This window comes from Gymnoscopelus microlampas (assembly GCF_963454915.1).
Source record: "Gymnoscopelus microlampas genome assembly, chromosome: 3".
Taxonomy (NCBI): Eukaryota; Metazoa; Chordata; class Actinopteri; order Myctophiformes; family Myctophidae; genus Gymnoscopelus; species Gymnoscopelus microlampas.
Window position 1 is genome coordinate 35,522,510 of NC_139940.1, and position 23,543 is coordinate 35,546,052.

A 23,543-nucleotide genomic window follows, 5' to 3' on the forward strand; every position below is an offset into this window, starting at 1 on the left:
CAGTACAACAAACATCTTTTATAGTGGGCCATTGAGCAGCTCCAGTGGATCAGCTGAGAGGTCAGTTCTGGTTCTCAAGGGTACCCGAACAACAGTAGCTGAGTGGTCGACATTACTCATTCACCTTCCATAGAAATACTGCCCCGGGATTTGAGATTATGGCCTTTGGCTGACATGGAGTATGTTTTCTATGCTTCCTGTTTCTTGGTATTCTGCTCTTGTATGTCCATGTTTTTATTTTTCTCTGTAAATGCCACTCTCCCCTCTCCCCTATGTGTACATTGAAAGTGTTCAGAAAATAGTAAACAAATACATAGATTCCAGTGGGGAAACTACTCTCAACTGAACTGATGCAGAGATGCTTGCTGTCTGCAGGATATCACTGGCTGCTTTAGTGGAACGAGTCAGTCAGGCCCCTTCTTCGTATCAGTGATTAGGGGTCTAGGCTCGGTACTGTGGGTCAGTACTGTACACATCAGCAGTGATCAGGAGAGGGCTGATGGGAGGCCAGGAGGTGCTGATTCTTTCTGAGGCCATTCACCTTTTGTGAGGCTCACAGCCTGCCTCCGAGACAACTGATCCGACACCACAATCATTCAGATGGACTGGGGAAATAAATTGATTTCTATTCTGTGCTTTCACCATGGGCACAATTTTCTTAAGTTGTGGACACAACATTGCATCAGTCTATTTGAGTGTGAAAATAAAACATAAACGTAACTATTTATCAACTATAATTATTTTATTATTAACTATGCATTTTATTTTGTATGTAATGTTTTGATCTAGACTACTTGATTTGATCTCATTTGCAAATTCGGGTTTTGCTGTAGATGGTATCACCATGCCTGTTGCCGCAAATGCTAATCATTATTTTTTAAACTCCTATTTCAAGCCATCAGGGGGAACAGACAAGCAGACAGCAGGTTTACAAAGGCAGAGGCAATTAAACTGGATGACTGACAGGTCTAACTACAAGTAGGCCTACCTCCAACTCAATTTGAAACAAATATGCTGTGCTTGCAGATTGTCCCACTTGATTGAAGAGAGTCATCCATTGCCATTATAATCCACCTGCGTGCTACTGGGAATTAAACAAGTGCTGTTCGTTTCTGTGTGTTGGGCTGTGAACAAGTGGTTGGGATTTGTCATGGTTCATTTGAAGAGTAAACCGATGTAACCTGGTTGGCTGCCAGCTTGTTTTCGCTCTCTCTTTAACTCTGTCTTTCCTCTCTCGCTCTCTCTCTCCTCCTGAGATTGTAAGTCCTATCATTTTCTCGCTCTACATGTTGCATAAACGAGACAGATCAGTTCAAATCGCTGTTATCTCCTCAGGGTTTATGTTGCTAGGCTTAGCACGTACACATTATCCATAAGCACACACAAACCGCACAACGTGTTGGCTCAGGTAAAAAAAATAAATCACTGCTTCGTAGTAGGCAAGAGCCCTCAAGGGCAGCAGCTAGCATAAAACAAACATCAACCGGGAGTTTGCTCATCCAAAGCAAACATCAGTGTATGCAACATTACCTGTCTAATTACACAGCAATTACAAAGTTTTATTGCCAATTTAAATAAGCAATCTCGATCTGTGACTGGGGAAGGGGCAGCTGATGTGTTTATTTCTTCATTAGATCATATCACCATGACGCCAGGCGGCTAATGGGAGTGCAATGTGTTTGTCATATCACATTTGTCACAGTTCTAACAACAATAGCCCCCTTTTCCTCCAGGGGCTAAGTAGGCCGGGGATGGGTGATACCAAGCAACTATCAATACCTCCACGGAAAATATTAGACTTCTCAATCAACACCCCAGCTGAGAAATGGTCTCCCATTGGCCCAGGATCAACAGAATTGTTATTTGAGATACATTTGTTTGCAATGGTGAAACAGTACCTAGTATCCCCTTTGGCCCTGCAGTTGGGAAACAACCTAACCATATCCTTCCCCAGCGCTCTGCTGTATTTCCTTGTTATTTATCTATGTGGCTGCTCTCCAAAGCTCCACATGACTGTCTACTAAAAGAGGAGAGGATGAGCGTGCACTATAGGGCTGTGACGTATGGAATGTTTCTTACCACGGTGAATAGTAGCAGATCCCGGCGGTTAACTGCACGCACCCACATCCCCCTCCCGTGCAGCTGAAGTAAGTGCAAATTTCAGTTTATAGCTTCTTAAAGCATCTTTTAGTCTGTTACTATGTAACTATATAGCATATTATTTACAACATTATAAAGTAAAATGTTGGCGTTGATCTGAGTTTGTTACCCCCCACTTCAAACATTCCATCTCCTCTTGAAACAAACAAATGTAACTCACCTTCTATCATGTATAAACATGAGCCACGTGTCTGTGTAAAACTCATGAACTGCGCAGTGCATGAGCAGACGGGCACGGAGCTCACCAAAGCTTCATTCACGACTACTAGTTCCTGCAAAGCCACGCCCATTTAGACAAGCTGTGATTGCCCAGTAGTCACTTAGAGTGGCAGTTGGGTCAAACGCTCTCCCCAAAACATGATTTACGATTCTGTGCCTTAACATAACTCGGACGGCTCAAGCAAATTTCGCTCTTTAGCTCGCTCGGCGGTGCCTCTCGTGGCTCAAGTTCGCTTGAGACGGCACGCCTCCGTCATGGTCAAAAACTACACTTAATCGTTGAAAAAAAATAATCTGCGGTTGTTGGAAAAATAATGGCGGCAGCGGGATTTGATTCCAGGAGGTTGGGGTTGGCTGTCTTAAGGATTAGCGAGGCACGCCACGAGGCAGGTGCTGGAATGGGGTTTTCGGGCTGTATTAGAATGTGACAATGCCCCCACCGAAGGGGCTTCCCAAGTCCAGTTGGGCGAAAGCCCGGCCCAGTGGCGATGGAAAGCCCCACCCGCCCATGTAGTTCCATATATAGCGCGACTGAGCAGGGACGCAGGGAATCTTGGGTAGTGAAGGCAAAGACTTTGGCTGCCATGTAATTTGTGTCCATAGTGGCCACTGATATACAACATTGCATAGTGGGGCTTTAAGTCCATGAACATAGGATTGAAGAAAATCAATTATGATAACTTAACAATGATTATTGTTTATTTTATACCACATACCATGTGCACATTTTTCACCAACAAAAATAAATAATTAAACTGGTAATGAGCTCAACCCCACGGTGCACACATAACCACGGTAATGCGGTTATTTTCTCAGCCCTAGCGTGCACCCATACTGCCTCACCAAAATGTTATTATCCTAATTAAAATGACAAACAAAGAAGCAAATTAACATAATAGCAAGGCAGGGCATTACTAAGCGTTCACCAGCCATTAGGTTGCCGGTACAGGCTGCCAATTAAAATGAGGCAATGTGTGATTCTAGCAGGGATCATATCTCTTTGTTGTAGCCCCGTCAGACACCTCTCCTATTGCTGTTTCTCTCTCTGTGTCCTTCACTCTCTTGTTCACTCTGTTGTCCTCCTCGTTGGTCATGCCTGAATCTCAAATATGTTTTATTTTCTCTTCCAGACCCCTCTCTGTCTGTCTGTCTGTCTGTCTGTCTCTCTCTATCTCTCAGTGTCTCTGGCTCACCTCTTGGCCTCTCCTCCATGGAGAGAGAACTAAAGCCTTTCATGTTTGTGGTGTGATGTGAACATATGGGGATGCCACTGAAGGAGTTCTGTCTGTCGTCTCATGTCCAGATAAAAAGATTAGAAGAGTGTGAATAAGTGGATCTATGCAACTGATTGGATGCTGCTGGATCCTGTCTTGCTATGGTTCATGGAGCCTGTAATGTGGGGGATAGCCAGCTGAAATCCACCAAGTCCTGTACGCTTCTTAACCACTAAAGAGTGTGGCTATATTAGACCCTCCAGAAAAATGCGATTATTCGATCGCATCATTTCCCGCATAATCAGCAAAATGGCGCATGATTATGCTGGGATATATTTTGTTCAAAAAGGCTGCATCGCATCACATCGCATAACATGCGCATATCGCATAATATGCGCATCGCATCCCATAGCATTGTATAATATGCACATCGCATAATATGTGAAATATGCGGTGCATATTTTCACATATTTTGCAACAATTACACCGCATAAAATCACATAAAAATGTCGCATATTTCACCGCAAAATCGAGGATTTTATCCCGCATAATCAAGGATTTTATCCCGCATAATCAAGGATTTTTGCCCGTGTTTTTCTGGAGGGTCTACTATATGGTAAACACAATCAACGTTGTGCTTCAATTTCTAGCGCTTACTTTGTTTGTTTGCTCATTTACGCAAATTTAACTGACCACCTGAAATATGATGAGATATGCAATAAAGTGTATTACTCAGTATATTTCATTGCGTATGACTCCTGAATTGGCTTCTTATATTTGCCTTAGTTTCCATGTCTTCGAACTTGCATCCCTACTGTATGTACTGTGTGTTTCAGTGAACCCCAACCAAAGGAAGATTGTGAGGGCATCCCCAAGACGCAAGCTATGAAGTTGTTTCACTAGACCATGCAGTGATTTTCAGTCCGAGACGCAAATGACAAATACAATACTGGACCCTGACTCAATGACCATGGAAAGATATAGCCTCTTTAATCATGCGATCACAAACCGTAGCCAGGCCTGTGACCTCTAATTTAAGAAACGGGACTGTAGGCTTTTCTGTGACACACTGCCGCTCTATTCATAAATTATTCATAGAACATACTTTCATCACTATTTCATATTTCTTTCTGAACGTGACCCGATCGTCTCCTATGTTACAGGGAATTTTGTACTGGGTTTCATCATGCTTGTACACATTAAAATCCTCAATCTGTTTGTAAGTCCCGAGAGTGTATAAATGTAACCAAATGGACCATTAAGGGTCCATTTGATTACATTTGTACACTGAGTTAAATTAACACTGAGGATTTTTACTGTGTAGCCCTCGATGCTGATGACTCAGCAGGTAAGCCAGTTGCAAAGCCCTGCAGCGGCCCAGCCCTGTTTAGCTGTCAACAGCCTGTTTATTCAGTGTGTGTGTGTGTGTGTGTGTGTGTGTGTGTGTGTGTGTGTGTGTGTGTGTGTATACAGCAGTGATTTCACAGCCATACCTCTCTATATATTATTCAGTCATTTGTGACCTCAGACAGAATCTGCCAAAAAAGGAGTCGAGGGAGAATGAGGCGAGGAGAACAAACAGAGATGGGGAGGATACTAGAGGGCGACACAACGGTAGCCAGTGAGCTCATGCTTATGCTGCCAGATTTTTACGACCCAGAAACGGAGCAAACACATCAGCCTCAATGGAACGATCGGTCACATCTGCAACGCTAAGTAACCAAGACGAGGCCAGCCATCAGCGCTCCTCTGTAATCCCGGCTCAATAACAGCTCAAATGACTTTTATGATCAGAAACCCTCGAGGCCTAGTAGTAACCTTGACAGGTCTGAGTCCAAACCTCCCTATTCCTAATAGAGCTAGATTAAAAGATCAGCTGTCAGTCGGCCCCAGCACAGTACAAAGACTTGCACTGCCTTTTCATACTACTTCAATCATTTTATTAGAGCCTGACCAATATATCGGCCAGACAGATATATTGGCCAGTGTTTGACTTTTTTCAGTATCTGCAATTATGCAGCTGATGTTTCCCAATGTATAACCACTTTCAACCTTGCATCCCTACTCTAGGCATGTCATTATAGGCAAAAGTTAAAAAAGAATATTCCAAGACAGCAGAACTCACAACACGCTGATGTTGTGATGATCAAAAATGTTTTATGTAATTGTTTGCCTATACAGTAGGTTAAATGTTCTCAAATAGAAACTGAAATTGATTAGAAAACTTTGCACTGTTTGACAAAATATGGTAAAACATTGGTTATCTGTGGGCTAGGACTCTCCCAAAATGGGATTGCATCGGACCCAACAATCTGGCATTGGTCAGGCTCTCATTTTATGGCGGTACTGTAGGGGGGGGCTGATAGGCATGAGTTACTAAACAGCCGTCCTCAGGCCAAGGCTGCAGAAATATGGAAGAAAATGGCCTCATCATTCAGCGGGAGATATGAGAGGACAAAGTGCACGCTTCAGACCACCCAAAGGCAGACCACTGCCAGTGTTGTAAACATGACAAACACAGAAAGGGGGGGATGTAGTATTTTACAGTTCACGGTAGAGCCTCTATGATTTTAGTTGGCAGCAGTAAGAACAAGGTAAATTTGTCAGAGTGAATAACCTTGCTGACGTTTGTGGGTTCATTTAGTTTTGATAGGGTCATAACTTCTTGAACCTCTGTTAGTGCAGGGTCTCGCAAACACAAACTAAACTTAGGCGAGCCTTCGAATGTAAAGAAGATAAATGTCAAACTTCGATAGTCAACTTTAAACTTGTTTAAACCAATTGTTTGATCATAATATCTGCTCAACACTATAACTTAGTGTGCGACCTGTGCGGCACTATAAGTATTCGTGCCAAGTACAGTCTGGGAGGTGATGATGCTGAGTGTGCGCCGGTGTGGGTAGGTTAATGGTTGTTATACGTGTTTGACATGGAGGTAATGATAAGCTTATGGTTCCACAGTGAGTAACAAATTATGTTGCCTGGCAATGTGTATGCACTATGCAGGTATATCTGTATTGCAGGTCCTGTAGAGTACACAATTGCCCTTTGTACTCAGATCAGAATAAACAGTTATAATACCATTGTGTTTGACATCTGGCAAGGCTGTAAATAAGGCAATGTAAATAATGTTATATACTATCGTACATATAATTGTGGTTAAACTTAATTGCATGTTTAACCTGCCTAGGTAAAATAAATGGTCAGCTTTGAATCCACACCAATGGCACCATGTTTACTAGGCAGACTAGGCAGTAGCTCTACTCTGTGTTATAAGCTGTGTTGAGGGATCTTAAGTGGTATTCAAGAGGCAGTGCAATCCTTTTGTTCTACATCTTTAAACTGGTTTACAGTATGTATGCTGAAAGTGGTCTATGCCTGTACTCAAGCAGTAAAAGTAGCTAGTGCTCAGGTTTATTCTGTGACTTGAAGACTGTACTCTACTGTTAATGTAGTATGGTGGGCTGCTGTTAGATCAGCCTTTTCATAGGATTTTATGAAAGTACCAGGAAAAAAAATAATTATTTGAAAATGTGCATCCCAGAGACACTCCATGTCCATGACCCTTGGTGTGTGCACAGCGCGCGCATTAGTCTTCATGGCGTGGCATGGCATCTGTACTTTGTGGAAGGCTCAACCTTTTTTCCTAGGACTTAATGTGAATGCACCTGTACTCTGTGTGTGTGTGTGTGTGTGTGTGTGTGTGTGTGTGTGTGTGTGCGCGTGCGCGCAGTTATTGCTTCTGAGGAAGTGAGGCAACTTCTCATTAAATAATCATCTCTGTGCTGGGGCTATAAACACAAGACCGCTACTGCCTTTTACTGACCAATCAGCATGTACTAGGAAGGGGAGAATTTGAAAAGGAGAGGGGTTACAGTAGGTTCTCCTGAACTCTATTCCCTGGCATTTGTCTTTTTTTTGTTCATTCATGTATATGAGATCCGTAGAGTTCATCCTCTGCAGAGTATAACTGCACTGAGCAAGTTTCATGGCAATCTGTCGATTAGATTTTGAGATCTTCTTGTGTTTAAGTGGAAATTGTGGTGCTGGAGGTTAGGCCATGAAGTCACCAAATCAGCAGGGTTCATTCGCCATGCAGATTCAGACAGGGCAAACTCCATACGTATTTATAGCAAAGTATATGCAGCCCTATGCACTGCAGTTATGGAGGATGCAGGATTTCAGCGGTGATGATTAAAGTACTTGAGCCGCACTATAATATCCTGTTTTGCCAACACATCAGCAACACAGAAATGTATTATAACAACAAATTAATTATAACTTTATGATCAGACATGACTAGGAAATGTCAAATAATTGTCTATACACAGCCTACGTAGGTCTTACTACAAACGCATGGACGTACATACAACATATTTAGTGTGTTTTCTGCATCATGATCTTAAAAAAGAACAAAATGTCGGTAAATTTGGACAGTTGAACCCTTTTCTCTTATGTAGCAGGGTTTAAGGTAGGAATGACAACATTTTGAACATCAAAACACACTATATTTGCCACTGAACAAATATTGTGCTATCAATCTGACGTGGAAATGGCTTAATTTGCATTGTACCTCTGACACTGTTATGCAATTGATAAAATTGCATAACAGTGTCAGATGTACAATGCAATCTCTAGTTTATTAAATGCTTTTATGAGTTTAGCTTGATTCATAAAAAAAAGGATATTTTTACATTTTTAGCCTGTTCGTGCCCATTGGTATGCCTCCTCTCTTTGCTGCAACAAGGTACAACATCAGTCATTTCCCATAGGGGACAGTTCTAGGACATTGCTGAGTAAATACACTTGGGGTAATTGCATGCTATCTGTATGAATCAGGGTCATAACACAACTTGGTTTCTAAAATTCTTGCTCAGCACCTGTAGTGTGGTCTGGTCCAACCACTTTCTCCCATTTTAAATTCAATCGATTTAAATTCTAAATCGATTGAAATCAACGTTGGCTTTCGAGCACTGAAATCATATGCAGGTTTGCTATTCCTGCAGTATTTCTTTTCTGTTCATCCCGTGCATGCGTAGGTCCAGAAGGAGCATGCTGTTACTAGTCTTTCTGTATTTTGCGCACAAGGGAAAACGTTTCAAAGACTGCACAGCTGGTATGTTGTATGTGTGCGTAGAATGTACTACCTTCAGAGATTCTGTCAGACCGATGAGACCATTCAACTGCTCCGACCGCAACAGATGGGACCTTCTCACTCGGCTCCCATCGGAAATGAATTACTGTGGGCTTCCGTATGAAAAGTATTACTGTTTATGTTGGTTCATTTGTCAATTTCAAAAGAGCACTATTTTGTCTGTCTATTGCAAAGCTTTGCACATTCGTCAAGTAAACCATTGACTTACGTTCAAAATAAGAGCATTACTGAAGAGCTGTGTAACACAGAGATACTCGACCATCACAGCGCACTACATGTTTGGGAAATTGAGAATCCACTAATGGCTTGAAATATTCCCCATATATGATGTTTACACAAGTGACAGTTTGGCACAGGTGTTGAGGGAACCAAAACTTGTTATTATAAAAATAAACAAGCATAATGAGAAACTATATAAATAGAAAGTGTTTTTCTTTGCAAATCAGACTTGGTAGTCTACCATAGCAGTGCTGCTGGTGAAATAAATACAAAAAGTGGATTGATTCGTGGTCTTAATATTGAATCGTGGATTTTGAGAATTGTGACACCCCTATCTACCATGCATAATAGAGAACTTGTACTGTAACATCCTGAGTCTTCTTAACTTAGGGGTCAATTTTATAGTGTAGGAGGTGGTCTACCTAGCAGGCTGACAACCTTGATTAATTTTAGATGGCCAACTGTTGAACCTCAAAAACCTCCTCAGGACCCTATCTCTTGCTGCATCACCCACAGACTAGAGACAGGTTTACATTAGAGCACGTCCTAGGCTGGGATTGAATTTGTCTACTCGCCAGAAAAGTTTATGTTGAGTAAAGTATTGTCTCTCTGCCCCTATGGGCTTATGCCCTCTGCTTCAGCCTTCCCCTCGAAGCGATTTTACTGAATAAATGAGGGTGACCACTCTCTGTGGTAATTTCCCAATCCATCTCAGTTTGTTTAACGCGCCTGGCTCCGTCAGCGGCCCTGGGTTGAACAGTGATTAAAATGATGATCCGTTATCTCTCCTAATACCTCCTAACCGCAAACCGAGTGGACTGTTTTGGGTCACTCTGGTCTGAAAATATTCAGTCTGATTTATTTTGCTTATGGAAAACCACAGCGTGTGTGGGTGGCGGGGGGTGGTGGTGGGGCAATAGAGTTGTTTGTTCATTTGTGCTGACTGCTGATGCCCACCCTTGGGTATTGTTTTTTAATAAGCCAGTCACGCTCAGGCCTGAGTCATCCTCATTAAGTCCCACTGCGTGCTCCTGCTTAACACAATGCAGAATTTGGGAGAATTTGATGAAAATGACAATAAATATATGTATGGCGTGAAGTTGGATTTTATTTTCTTCCCCTGAGCTCTAAGCTGGCTTAGTCTCTCTTCTCTGGTTTTGAACTGCATCTCATCTCTTCGTTGAATAAAAAATAACGGGATAGGGAGAAGGCATCTCCCACTTTTTCTCCATATCGTTGCCGTCGGGCAGAAACCTTGTATCACCTTTTTTTTTTTTTTAACTCTTAGTTAACTCTTTGACTGACAGAAATAAAACATTGTTTGCTAAGCCACTGCTGGTGGCTTTTCGTTTTCCTTACCTTTTCAACTAGTCACAGAATGTTTATCTCCAGTATGATCGATCCCCTGATCGTAGCTAAACACGGAGGGTTTCTCTGTACTTTCATCGTGACCCCCCGTTTGCTAGTTATAGGCGGTTGAATATAGCATGTCTCAGAGGAAATCCAGGGAGGCGAGAAAAAGGTGTTTTTCCAAATCGAATAACAAGGAAGTGAATGGTGAAGATCTTGCGATCATGTGATCTCCTGGATCTGTGTGTGTGACTGAGAATAAAATGGTCACTCATGTATTAGCGAACAGCGCCATCTAGCGTAAAACCACTGGAAACAGAATCTCGTCTCAAAATATGACGAGAAATCTCGTCATTGGCAGTCAAAGAGTTAATGACAGAGATCTCTGTCAATGGCAGTGAATGTGTTAATCATCACGTAGTGTCTACCATGCCCACTGCTCAGGACTGTAATTTGTTTAATTTAAAAAAGTAATTAACTCACACATAATACCACATAATACCTCTGATTTAAAAGAACAAAGACGCAATGCAAACATGGCTTCACTTGGATTACTTTTATTTTGTCCGTCTACTGGGGGAGTCGCTTGGTTCAGCTAACACCAGCAATTTTCAATCTGCCCTCATGCAGAGTTCTTCTCCACAGCCAGCCTGTGTGTTTCTGTTGGACCGTGATAGGAGTCTGATGTAGGCCTTTGTGTTTCCTGTAACAGGTGTTTTTCAGTGTCCTCTCCCACGATGCACTATGGCGTCTTTTCTTTGATTGTCATGGCTATGCACAGCCGGGGGAATGTGCAAGTCCTCCATCAAGTCGGAATACACATTTCTCTCCTTGTTGGTCCTCTGCTCACCACCTTCCTTGTTTGCCTTTGTGCCACTGTCGTGGTCTTCTGTCAAACTCGCCTCCCCTTAGTTAGCTCACTTTTCCTCAGCCCTGTCTGGTTTATGCCTGAGGTATACTTGCGGATCGCGTCGCACACTGAAAATAGCAGATCTATAAGCTCACAATGTGTCGCCGCGAGGCATTGTGAGCTAGTAGATCTGCTATTTTTAGTGTGTGACACGATTCACAACCAAGTATACCTCAGGCTTTGTGTGATCCTTTCTTTGCCTCTGGTTTCCCCTGTGTATCCTTTTGTCCTTTTGTAGTGAATTCGGATCGGTAATGATTCTTGAACGTTAATTATGCATATATATATGCAAAGTATCACTACAGTTTTATAAACATTTATCTCTACCCGGCTGTATCTTCACTTTTGTTTTCTACTGTGCTCTCCAGACTGCATCTCAGCCTGACCTCAGATCATTGAAACATTTCTTATACAGAAGGAAAGCCCTATCAACCATGGACTTCATGGACTGTGAAATAAGGTTTTACAAAAAAGAAAAGAAAAAAGTAGTGCGGTGGTCCGTCGCAGAATCTGGTCTAGTGATTACAATGAGGCATATATATGTGTGTGTTAGGGGGGACAGACATGGGGAAGAACTGAACCAGTATTGCTTTCATGTTGACTGGCCTCATCCCGTCTCCTAATCTAGACCACAGACCTCCATGCTCCACTGATCCCGCGTGTGCGTGCGTGCGCGCGCGCGCACACACACACACACACACACACACACACACACACACACACACACACACACACACACACACACACACACACACACACACACACACACACACACACACTCTCTCACACTATGGCTGCCAACACAGCAGCACAAGCTAGCCATTATGTTCTCAGCATCTCTCCCCAGGGCCTCCGACCCCTGCTTGCTCTCCTCTGGTGGCATGGCTAGTAGCTGAATGCCCTAGACAGCATGGTGTGTGGAAGTTAATCTATTTCTCTCCACTTGCCTCAGACCCCTGCCTGTATTGTAGTGTTATTATGATGTTTCTTTTTTTTTTTTAAGCTATAGATTTTGTTGTCTGAAGAATTCCCCTCTTACGGAGAATAAAGCCAAACTTGGCAGAACTTGACCAATAGCTTTTCTCTTTCCCCCAGGCTCTTTCCGAGTTACATTGTGCTGCCTTGCTTTATACTGTAGGTAGCTGGATATCTTGAATAACCACTTTCAACCTGGCATCCCTATTTTGGGCATGTCATCACAGGCAAATATTTTCAAAACATTTAATCGTCGTACGAAGTACGAAGTACAGTATATAGGGCTTAACTGGTTAACAAGATAAATGCTACAACGGTGTTGTACAGTGACAGAATGTTGTCCATGTCTTTATACTGCCTACTACAGACCCATGGCTCTCTACAGTATGCCGTGGGTTCAAAACCTTTTTTTCTGTTTGTGGCATGGCCCAAAATGGTCTTATTTTGCCTGAAAACCACCCATACTGTTCAGACAAACACTGACATCCCATAGTGTGACAAACAGCCTAATAGCATCCACCACAAACAAGTTATTAACTGTGTGACATGGAATATATTCCTGCCCACTGTAAAAACCTGCCTTTTAGTCTGGGTTAGTTGCTAGCATCTAGCATGTAACAGTATGTAGCCTGTCGCAGCAGGCCATATGTTACACCAGCTTATGTTGGCTGATCTCTTTTCTTCTGTTCTCCAGGCATTCTGTTGAATCCTTTTAAGGGCACAACCCTGATTAGCCAATGTCTGACCATTATCCTATTGCTTCTCCTCAGAACCATTGAGCTTGTTGCCGGTTACCAACCAAGCAGTGCTGTGGTCTGTCAACACAGGGCTCAGACTGTTGCCTTTGGCTGTTTATGAGCAGCAGTGAGAGGAGTGCATATTATTTGCTTGTTTCTTTGCGTGGGTGTTAGCTGTGTGAATTGTACAAATGCACTGTATCAAAACATGTAATCCAATGCAGCATGATGCTGTGCTGTTTGGCCACAAAGTACAGTGAGTGTGTGCGCGTGCGTGCGACTTTCTCAGCTGGTACTGAGCCAGTAATATGATGCATGATATCCATTGATGACATCATGTCATCTGGGATAACAGGCTGAGACAGAGAAGAACACGAAGGGCCGGCAGAGAAGAGAAGGTATTACGTCAGAGATTAAGTCACTGAGGGAGGGAGATTGAGGGAAATGCAGACAGACTTAAAGGGGCTACACCATGAATTAAAAAAAAATATATTATATATAAATATTTCCCCCTAACACGTTTTAAACAGGTTGTAAGCCTAAAAAACATCCAGATATTTTTTCTCACAATCTGACTGTCTGTCATTCCAAGCTTTTTCAGCTGCAATACCAAAACGTCCTATTGGGCAGGGGGGAGCTACTGAGCAATTCTGTCTGGCCATCGTCAATGCAAAATCAGTGCAAGTGACATCACTTGCACAGCCATTCTGAAATGGCCTGTTCAGACACGCCCATTCAGGAAATCCATGAAATGAGCATGAATGACTGAATGTTAAAAAAACAAGAGACACTGGGGAGCCCAAAAAATACTAAAAACCTAAAAAAAAATGAAATTCATGGTGTAGCCCCTTTAAGGGGGAAATTAACAGGAGAGAATTATTCTCTAACATACTGTAGGTCATAATGTCTGAAATGAAGAAAGGAAGCGGGTCGACGAAACATGAGTGAAAAAGTGATGAAGAGGGAAGTGATTGAGAATCACGATGAAGAGGGAACATGTGCACAAAATAGCTCAGATTTATATAGTGCTTTTCTAAGTACCCAAGGTCGCTTTACATAAAAGAAAAGGTGGGAAACAACTTTATGTGAATTCCTCAGTGTCAATTAAGACTACAATTTTGACCAAAAAGCACACTTAGCGAGTTGAATTGACGTCACTGTGTGGCTGGCCTGTGGTATAAATCAATGGTTTCATATGCACATTGATCAAAATGGCTTATCTGCAGAGAGATATCAATCTGTAAGCTTCACAGTCGTGTGTGTGTGTGTGTGTGTGTGTGTGTGTGTGTGTGTGTGTGTGTGTGTGTGTGTGTGTGTGTGTGTGTGTGTGTGTGTGTGTGTGTCTCTGTCTCTGTCTCTGTCTCTGTCTCTGTCTCTGTCTCTGTCTTTGTCTCTGTCTTTGTCTTTGTGTGCCTGTGGCTGTCAGTTGGGCAACACACTTGTATGTGTAGTGTGTATGGGTTTGCATCAGACAACAGCTGCACTGTATGTGTGCGTGTGCATGCCTCCCTCCTGCCACCTCCTGCCATCTCTTCAGAGGCTGTGTGTTTTTTGGTCCCGCTGTGCTGGGCTCCCACACAAGGCTTTCTGAAGTTGCAGGGTGCGTGATGTCCCTGCAGATGCTGCCGGCTCAGCGGCTCCCTGCGTGGCCTTTGAAAAATATTGTGTTATGGGCGACAGGTCATTAAAATGTGATGCCACCCACAGCATTGACTGTTATGTGTCCCTTTTGCCATTTTGCACAGTACGGCAGAGCAATTTGGCACAAAGGGTAGGTGGCGTCAGTGAGGCAGGGGAGGACTGTTGGCACAGACTGGAGCACCAAGTGAAGAAGGCAATTAAATGACATCAGTGAATACAGGTTTCACAGGCCAATATCAGCAGAGAAAACAACTCCATATGTATAACTTTTATTGGCCTACACTTTGATAACCTATGGATCTTTGTCAGGGCAGCATGGACATACAGGAGCAAAACCCACCAATCCCAGATTACCTCTGGTAGCCAGGATTTGAATTCAACATTAGAGGAGGCTTAACATTTCGCCAATGGGCTCTAACATTTTTAGATATAGTGTATCTGGAACTGTCAACGGCGAGATGACATGGAGCAAGCGAGAGAAACGTTAACGTATGGTCTAACATTGCAGATAAGCTTAAGGGCTTGATTTAGGCTGTCCTTACACAGTGGTGTAACTTTGCACAGATATGCATGGTGTTTGGCCCTTGCTTTTCGTGGCATCGTTGGTCCTGGGAGGGGTGGATGGTTTTCCTTATATTCTCTTCTTGAACCTTTGTGTTTTTAAATTGTGTATGTACTGTATATGTATCTTGCCTTTGTTTCGGTATTCATGAATACGACTTACTACTAAATTACACAATACTTGTGTAATTTTACTCGAGTACATTTTTAATTCCGGACTTTTATCTGTAACAGAGTATTTCTATATTGCAGTATTGATTATCTTTTACTTAAGTAAAACAATTGAGTACTTTTTCCACCACTGATGATTAGTCAGGAATCAAGCCAGGTATCTAGTATCTTACCAGCGTACTGTGTGTGTGTGTGTGTGTGTGGGCACAGCTACAGAGCAGCCTCTGTGTCCTGCGTTAGGAGTTACAACTAACCCATATCATCATCGTTCAGCTTTTACTTCATTAAAGCTTTCAGCTGCATGTGGGTGAATTATTCACAAATAATCTCATTTATATACACTGTAGCTGATCCTTATTTAGCCAGCACAGGTTGACTAGAGGATGATTGGTGCTTAGACATTTCCAGATACTCTTCGCCCTATTTTAAACTGGAGAGCTCCACTTATTAATGATGGTGATTTGAGATGGGGTTAGTAGTGGCACTGATATTACTACAATAAATATCTAATGCATGCCCTTAACTCTAGGTGTTTTCTGTTTTGGTAAAGAACTGAGGGAAAACAACACCGCTGTCGCCCCAGTTACATTTATACAAATGGCTCACTGAGCATTTTCCATTCATTATATATATACCCTATAGGCTAAGGCTGAATAATTTACTGGATTCATCCCAGCCAGGAGTGACACGTCCTATCTCATTAGTTTTATCAGTTTATGTTGCAGGGACAGCATGTATTGATCAAGATAATAGAGGATGTGCCAGAGGATGTGACTTAATCAAAAGCCCATCTTGCAGTCCCTAGCTAGCTATTACACTTTTTAACTTTGTAGCTTTCAAAGCCACAATATATTACAGTGACACTCTGAAACTAATGTTCTGGACCCAAATGAGTACCTGAACTGTTTCTCTGTTGCTGCTTATAGGGCTGCACTTGACAAGTAATGTTTTAATGAGCTTGTTACCAAGGAGAAAGACAATATTTTATTCATTTTGGGTCCTGGGCTAGAAGGATTTGAGTCATTTAGTGAGTCAATGAGGTTTTTCAGACCTTCTGCTGAGCGCCTAGCTTTAGAATGCTGAACAATTGCTGGGGCTCTAAAGAGGCAGGAATTACAAAAGGCCTAGAAACACTTTGCTGTGTTTGAGTGTGCATATCCCCTCTATGTAATGTTACGGTATGAGAGTGAGCATTAACGCATACACACACACACACACACACACACACACACACACACACACACACACACACACACACACACACACACACACACACACACACACACACACACACACAAAGACCTAACATATTCACTGCTGATGTAGCTGAGCAAGTCATATGCCGCACTTTACTGTTTTTCATGGCGGGACACTAATACATCTTGAAAAGCTCTGGGGACAAACATTCTGAAGCAATGGTATCTCTCAAGCTCATGGCTAGCAGCAGCCCTCTGTCCAGTCCACGTTTGTACAGTAGTACAGTATGGTGGCCCGCCTGAAGGAGAAAGTGGAATTTTGGCTGCACAGCATCTCATGCTCAAGGCCAGAGGCTAGCTAGACTCAGGATGTGCACAATGGCATAGTCATACCCATGAGACCACCTTATTGTTGCCTTGCCTGCCTAATTTCACTCAAGGCTGTGCTGGCCTCATTCACCGCTAAGGAGAAGACAGACAGACGTGGGTGGATGATAGAGTTGAAGAAGTACAGCAAGGTCGAAAAGTGTCTTAACAGGAGAAAGGTGGCAGACGTTTTCTCTCTGGGCGCTCTAGTGGCGCTGGAGTAAAGTTCCTGTCCTCCACCATGGAGACAAGGGGTTCGAATCCTTCCCGGTGCATGCGGCATGGACGAGCGTCCATACACAACACAATCGGCCACGTTCGCAGGAGGGAAGCTGGGCGGGGAATGGGGTCTTTGTGGCTGCATCAGTAATAGATGCTTGTGTACTGTGTACTGACTCTGAGTCTGTTGTTAGCTGTGATCACAACAGGGTTTGTGGAGGCAAACAAGTTTATCGGAGATTCCCGAAAGGTCCTCTTAGCAAACAATGATTTATTTCTCAGCACAGCAGATGGCAGCTTGTCTATGACGTTATTCTAGACAGCTGTGGACTCAGACCTTTCCTAACATCACACTAATTGAGTACATCTCAGAAAAAAAGCCATCCTCGCCAAATGGAAACGTTAACTTTGAGTTGTTCGGAAATGTTGCAGTGTCATCTCTCCCGTGGGCCAGGAAGTCGGACAGATACATGGTCAAATCTGCAGTCTTACACAGGCTACCACTCTGTTGGAATGTTATGCATTATTGTCTTCTCAAGCACCGCAATGAGAGCCTGATGTGGTTTCAGTGCCCAGATGTAGGTTAGTTATTATCAAAATTTGTCGGGTTGTCTAAGGATCTATACTTGGTCTCCTCCTTTTTTCCCTCTACACCAAATCTCTTTGCCGAAGATGAGCATCACAATGCGTTCTGAGCTTGTAGATCTGCAATTTTTCGCCAATTTGCACAGTTTTTGTTTATTTGTCGTGTCCAGAATAGGGACAATAGGGTTCATGTGGATAAGTTGCGATCCAACGCGTTATGATGCATATAGATCCTAATAGATCGGCTAGTTCCACTATTTTTGAAACATTTTAAAGGTATACAAATACAATTATTAAATGCATGGCCTGTTCTGAACTATTTTGATGTCATTTGTCATTGCCAGTCACTTCTTTGTACCAAATTATTTGTCATATTTGCCTTTTGCTTACAAAGCCTAAAAGGCAAATCTTTATTTATATGTATGTTCCAATGTTCAAAGCCAAATAAATAGGCATGTAACGATTCACTCAATTTACAATACGATTCGAATCACGATATTAGGTTCACGATACGATTTTTCACGATTTTGAATCACAAAAATGATTTTCCAGACAAATTACCGAAAAATCTCCCTTCACAAATCCAGTATTTTATTATCTTTCCTTTTTCTTTTTACTATACTGTGTTTTCTCTTTTCCTCTTTTCAATAAAGTAGCAAATGACTGAAAACGTTTTTCTCTTACAAAGATCCTGTATTTTCTTCTCTCTTTTTTACGTGCCCTCTGCTTTTTGCATCGTGATACATTTTTTATTAAATTGATTTAAATTGTCACCAGTTTGTATCGATTTTAATCGATTTACGATAAATCGTTACATGCCTACAAATAAACAATTAGACCGTTAATTGCAATTATTTTACATGACAATTAATCGTCAACTAATATTTCATGATCGTGACGGCACTGTAGGGATGTATGACATGCTGCATGTGTCTCTAACACACACACACACACACACACACACACACACACACACACACACACACACACACACACACACACACACACACACACACAGACACACAGTCAACTGATAATACCATTATGCGCTGTGAACTTTTTTCTGGTTGTCATGTCTCTGTTTTAGCAATGATTGTAGTTCATGCCAAGTGCTTCCAGCTGGCAGCTGCTTGCTATCAGTGTTGCTGATACTGCCAGTGATTTTCAGGCCACCTGCTGTTTACAGCAGCCTGATCAAGCAGCACTGTCTATATCGCTTCTATCTATGCTTCTGTTATTTCAACCACTGGCTTACAGTATGCTAATGATGGACCGTCTGCAGAGCATTCTCCCCATCCTTTGGGCTGCTGTGGTTTCATCAGTTTACCGGCAGCATCAGCCTTTGAAGTCCCCCGCGGCGAGTTTCAGCCGTTTTTCTTTCTGAAACTTTACTGCTCTCTGACAGTGATGAAAGATACACCACTTTTACCCTGGTGTCCCTATTTTGGGCATGTCATTCATTTATGACAGCTTGTGTATCGCTGTTTTCGGAAATCCTTTGAAATGTTTTTTTTTTTTTTTTTTTTTCAAATTAGGACTTAAGTAGTTAACTCATTCAGTGCCAATGAAATACAAAAATAATTGCGAACTGTGCCAGTCATTTTTCAATTTTCTTATACCCTTTTCAAGTAGTCACAGAATATTTATCTTATCTCCAGTTAAGTATAATCGATCCCCTGATGGGTGCTAATCACTGAGGGTTGCACTGTGTGGTTTCACAAATGTCAACGAGGTCATTGGACCTTGTTGACATTAATTGTCTGCCTTTTGAAAATAACATAATAACATTGAAAAATACATAGTAAAAAAAAAGTGCTCAGGAGCCGAGATACAGCCTTTTTCAGTAATAAGTTAAACAAGAAGTGAATGAAGCAGAAAATCTTCAAATGATATCTTGGGTTCTGAACGTATGTACAATTTATCTCATGTCTCTAGGTTTTGACCTTTTCAGCAAGGCACACACAAATTATGAATTCGTTGAAATGTCACATTGCCACCAAATTAAGCTACTGTCTGTGGCCAAATATGGATTCAAGTTAATTAAAGTCATATTGGATCATTCCTTTGCTCTGCCATCTATCAATAATCCTCTCTTATGTCTACATTGCAGGTTCAACTACAGAGCCACCCATCACCTTACCACCAATGGCTTCTATGCGTTCCTCAACTGGTTTGATGAGAGAGCCTGGTACCCTCTGGGCAGGATCGTTGGAGGCACGGTAGGTAGTGTGTGTGCAAGCATTCGTAGGACTATATGTGTGTGTGTGTGTGTGTGTGTGTGTGTGTGTGTGTGTGTGTGTGTGAACTCACCAAAAATAGAAGTAGAAGTCATCATCGGATATGATGGAATACCATAAGCGTGTGTGTGTGTGTGTGTGTGTGTGCATGCATCTACCTCTATCACAACCATTTCTTAGGTCCTTATTATCCTGCCTGAAGCAATGCATGCTTGGGTATTGTAATCGTGTGTGTGTGTGTGTTCCATTCTAAAGAAGCCAACTTGAGAATAGATAGATTTATTTTTTACCCCTTTTTCTCCCAAATGTAGTCGTTATGCCGATTGATTCCTCCCCACACACATTTATTTGTTGTCACTGCTGTCGTATCTTACTGACTCACTTGCCAGTGAGGAGCCCCCACCAGGAGGACGTAGAGCCTTCGTCCTACTCCTCCCCACGGTGGATTTGAACCCACAACCTCCGTGGACCGTGGTGGTGGGCAGTGACTTTACCACTGCGCCACCCAAGCGCCCAGAAAGAAAGAAATCGGCTTTCCTGAGGAGAAGTATAATCTTTGGGTTGAAAACTTCTAGGTCACTGTCAAGGTCAAAATTTACAACTGATTAACTGCATTTTCAAACTTGTAGGGAATGATCAGTAGTTTGCCCTGAAGAGATAATTAACTTTTAGGTCTCAAAAAAAGTTACTATCGAGAGAACAAGAGATGTTTCTGCAGGTGGACTTTGCATTTTGATAAGATGACTGTATATACACACTGGCCCAATAAACTCTTCAGTCAGGGAGGACACTGTGCTTAATTTCTCGAGAGTCGCAGGCAGTGATAAGTTCTCAGTCATCTCCTCACATACTGTTCGCACATAAACACATGTGCATACACACTCACATGAAGCTCACTTGACTGGCTGGTGAAATGGGTACGAGGGGGAGGCAATAAGTTAGCCAGGATAAGATGCATAGAGTAGATCCATCTTCATAAATCCCTAAAGGACACACAGTCCGGGGTCACTTTAACACACCATTACCCTGCCACTCATCTTGTGTGTCTCCTGTCTTTTATTTAACTCACTTAGATAGATCCTCTCCACACAAATCGGTGAAGTAACCGTAACGGTCATGAGAAGCTAATCTTTCCCCAGGGTTTACTCTTGCACTTGGCCACAACGGCAAGTGTAATTCTGGAGGATATTGTCTTCACAGAGCAGGGTCTCTTTGATGCACCCTTCTACTCGCACTCTTTTCGTTTGAAGCTCTAACTTTCATATGAGGTTTTCTCTCTAGTGAATATGGAAGTTTTTGATTCCAGGATTGCAGTGAAGAAAGATATTACAGTCTATCTGTCTGTCTGCTGACTTTCAATATAGGAAGGTCAATATGAAACTGACTGTGTAACCTATATGAGAGGAAGGTTGATCTTTGGAATACAGATTTCTCCCACAAACTAGCATGCGCAGACTCTTTGCACGCACACATTCAAACCCCCAAGGTTAGAATCGTTGCACTTACTGTAGGGCTGGGCAGTAAATCGATATTAAGGTATATACTGTATATTGATATCATGATATGAGACTAATATTAATGTATAATACATTTTATTTGTAACTTACTTTACATTTTCACAAATCTCAAAGTGCTTGACTAGATAGATGTTCAATAGTGACAGTAGCAGATCTAATACGGTGTATGTATATATATTTATATATATAATGTGATATGAGACAAGATATGATCTTGTCATCATCTTCTTCGTGATATGAGACAAGTGCCCAACTTGTTGTGACCTTAAACATCTTTTATCGTCATTTTGAGAGGGAGAAAAAAAAAAGAATAATTCCTATACGATATTATCATCACGATATCAAGGTATTTGGTCCATCACTAGTTGCACTTAAATAACCCTTGCCTCCCCCCTGTTCGTCCACCAGGTGTACCCCGGGCTGATGGTCACAGCGGGTCTCATCCACTATGTGCTGAACCTGCTCCACATCACCGTCCACATCCGGGACGTGTGCGTGTTCCTGGCGCCGGTGTTCAGCGGCCTCACCTCCATCTCCACCTTCCTGCTGACCAAGGAGCTGTGGAACCAGGGAGCCGGGCTGCTGGCGGCCTGCTTCATCGCCATCGTGCCCGGCTACATCTCCCGCTCGGTGGCCGGCTCCTTCGACAACGAGGGCATCGCCATCTTCGCCCTGCAGTTCACCTACTACCTCTGGGTATGGCTACACAGCAGTGTTGATTTTGACAGAATATTTTGATATAGTTTTAGTCATAGTCTTTTGAATAAAATTTCATTTAGTTTTAGTCATATTTTAGTCATCTGAAATGTTTTCGTTTTTGTCTAGTTTTGGTTGACTAAATATAAGATTTTAGTCGACTAAATCTACAGTTGATTTAGTCGACTCAAATGTATTTTTGTGGGCCTTGATGGCGTCGTAATGGCTGATTTTACACTTGGTTGCGTCCTGAAAATAGCCGATCTACAAGCTCTGTGACGCGTTGTGAGCTTGTAGATCGGCTATTTTCAGAGCGCAACACCTAAGCGCAACCAAACATAAAATGACTTGTCTTTTGGATCTCTTCTCCACAAGTCCCTCCTTAACATTTTTGTCTAGTTTTTATTTGTTGACAAAATTGCCAATATGTTTAGTCTTAGTTTCAGTAATCATAGCTTAATTTTTTATTTCATCAGTGAAAATAGGTAGTCGACGAACATTTTTAGTCATAGTTTTAGTCGACGAAATCAACACTGCTACACAGTACACACATACACTAGTAGAAGTGGAGCTGCCGTCTTTCTTTTTTGTATATAATGTATTGTCGATGTGTAGGTATTTAGGTAGGTTGGTGGGTTGTTGACTGACTGCCAGACCATTCCTTGGCTTGTAGCTGAAACGTGTAGCTTGAAACGTTCCACTTGTTCCTATCAGGGGTGGAGAAATATTGTAGCAACCATGCAGTAAAAAGTACCTTCAACAGCTACGTCTGAAACTGAATAGGAGAGAAAATGTAAAAAAATAACTGACAAATTAAGTGAGAGAACTCCATTGAATACATAATAGTATTATTATTTGTGTTTTTCATTCTGCGAACAAGATGTCACTTTTCTTTTTAGAGCTTGAGGCATTTGAGGAGTTACGTAACACTACCCAGGTTCCTTCACATAGGGAACAGGTCACTTTCTGTGTGAGCATTATTACTAATAATACTAGAAGTTGATTTGTTAGCAATGCCACAAAAGAGCCGATAAAGCCATTTTCAAGTCCATGGAGTCCATTTGATATTTAAATATTCAAGTCTGGAGAGATGCTGGATAATACCAGACATTCATTTAACTTAAGATCATAGGATGCTATATGTGAGTTATGTTTGAGAGAATCTTTTCCCTCCCCAGACCAAACCCAAGCGCTCTCCTACTATACCGTAGCTCCATACAATATACTGGTCCACAGAGGTTTATGCATGTTGATATGTAGGCTAATTTTATTCCCACAGAACTTAATCAACCATGGCATTTCATATATGTGCCACTGAAATTTAATAAAAGGGATTGAGCTCCCTAAGTAATTGCTGATTGGAGGTATTTGGATGGATGGGGAATAGCTTAACATTATTTCCATATAAAGATGAA

The 23,543-nt window shown here is 42.1% G+C and overlaps 1 protein-coding gene across 1 annotated transcript in view; it reads left to right on the forward strand.

The window, feature by feature from the left end:
* Positions 1–23,543, forward strand: part of LOC311042386 (dolichyl-diphosphooligosaccharide--protein glycosyltransferase subunit STT3B-like) — a 67,544-nt gene that overhangs the window by 12,253 nt on the left and 31,748 nt on the right. The window contains exons 2-3 of the mRNA XM_084053081.1: positions 19,789–19,897; positions 21,841–22,128. Of these exons, the coding sequence (XP_083909207.1) occupies positions 19,789–19,897; positions 21,841–22,128 (397 nt within the window). The remainder of the gene's footprint in view (positions 1–19,788; positions 19,898–21,840; positions 22,129–23,543) is intronic.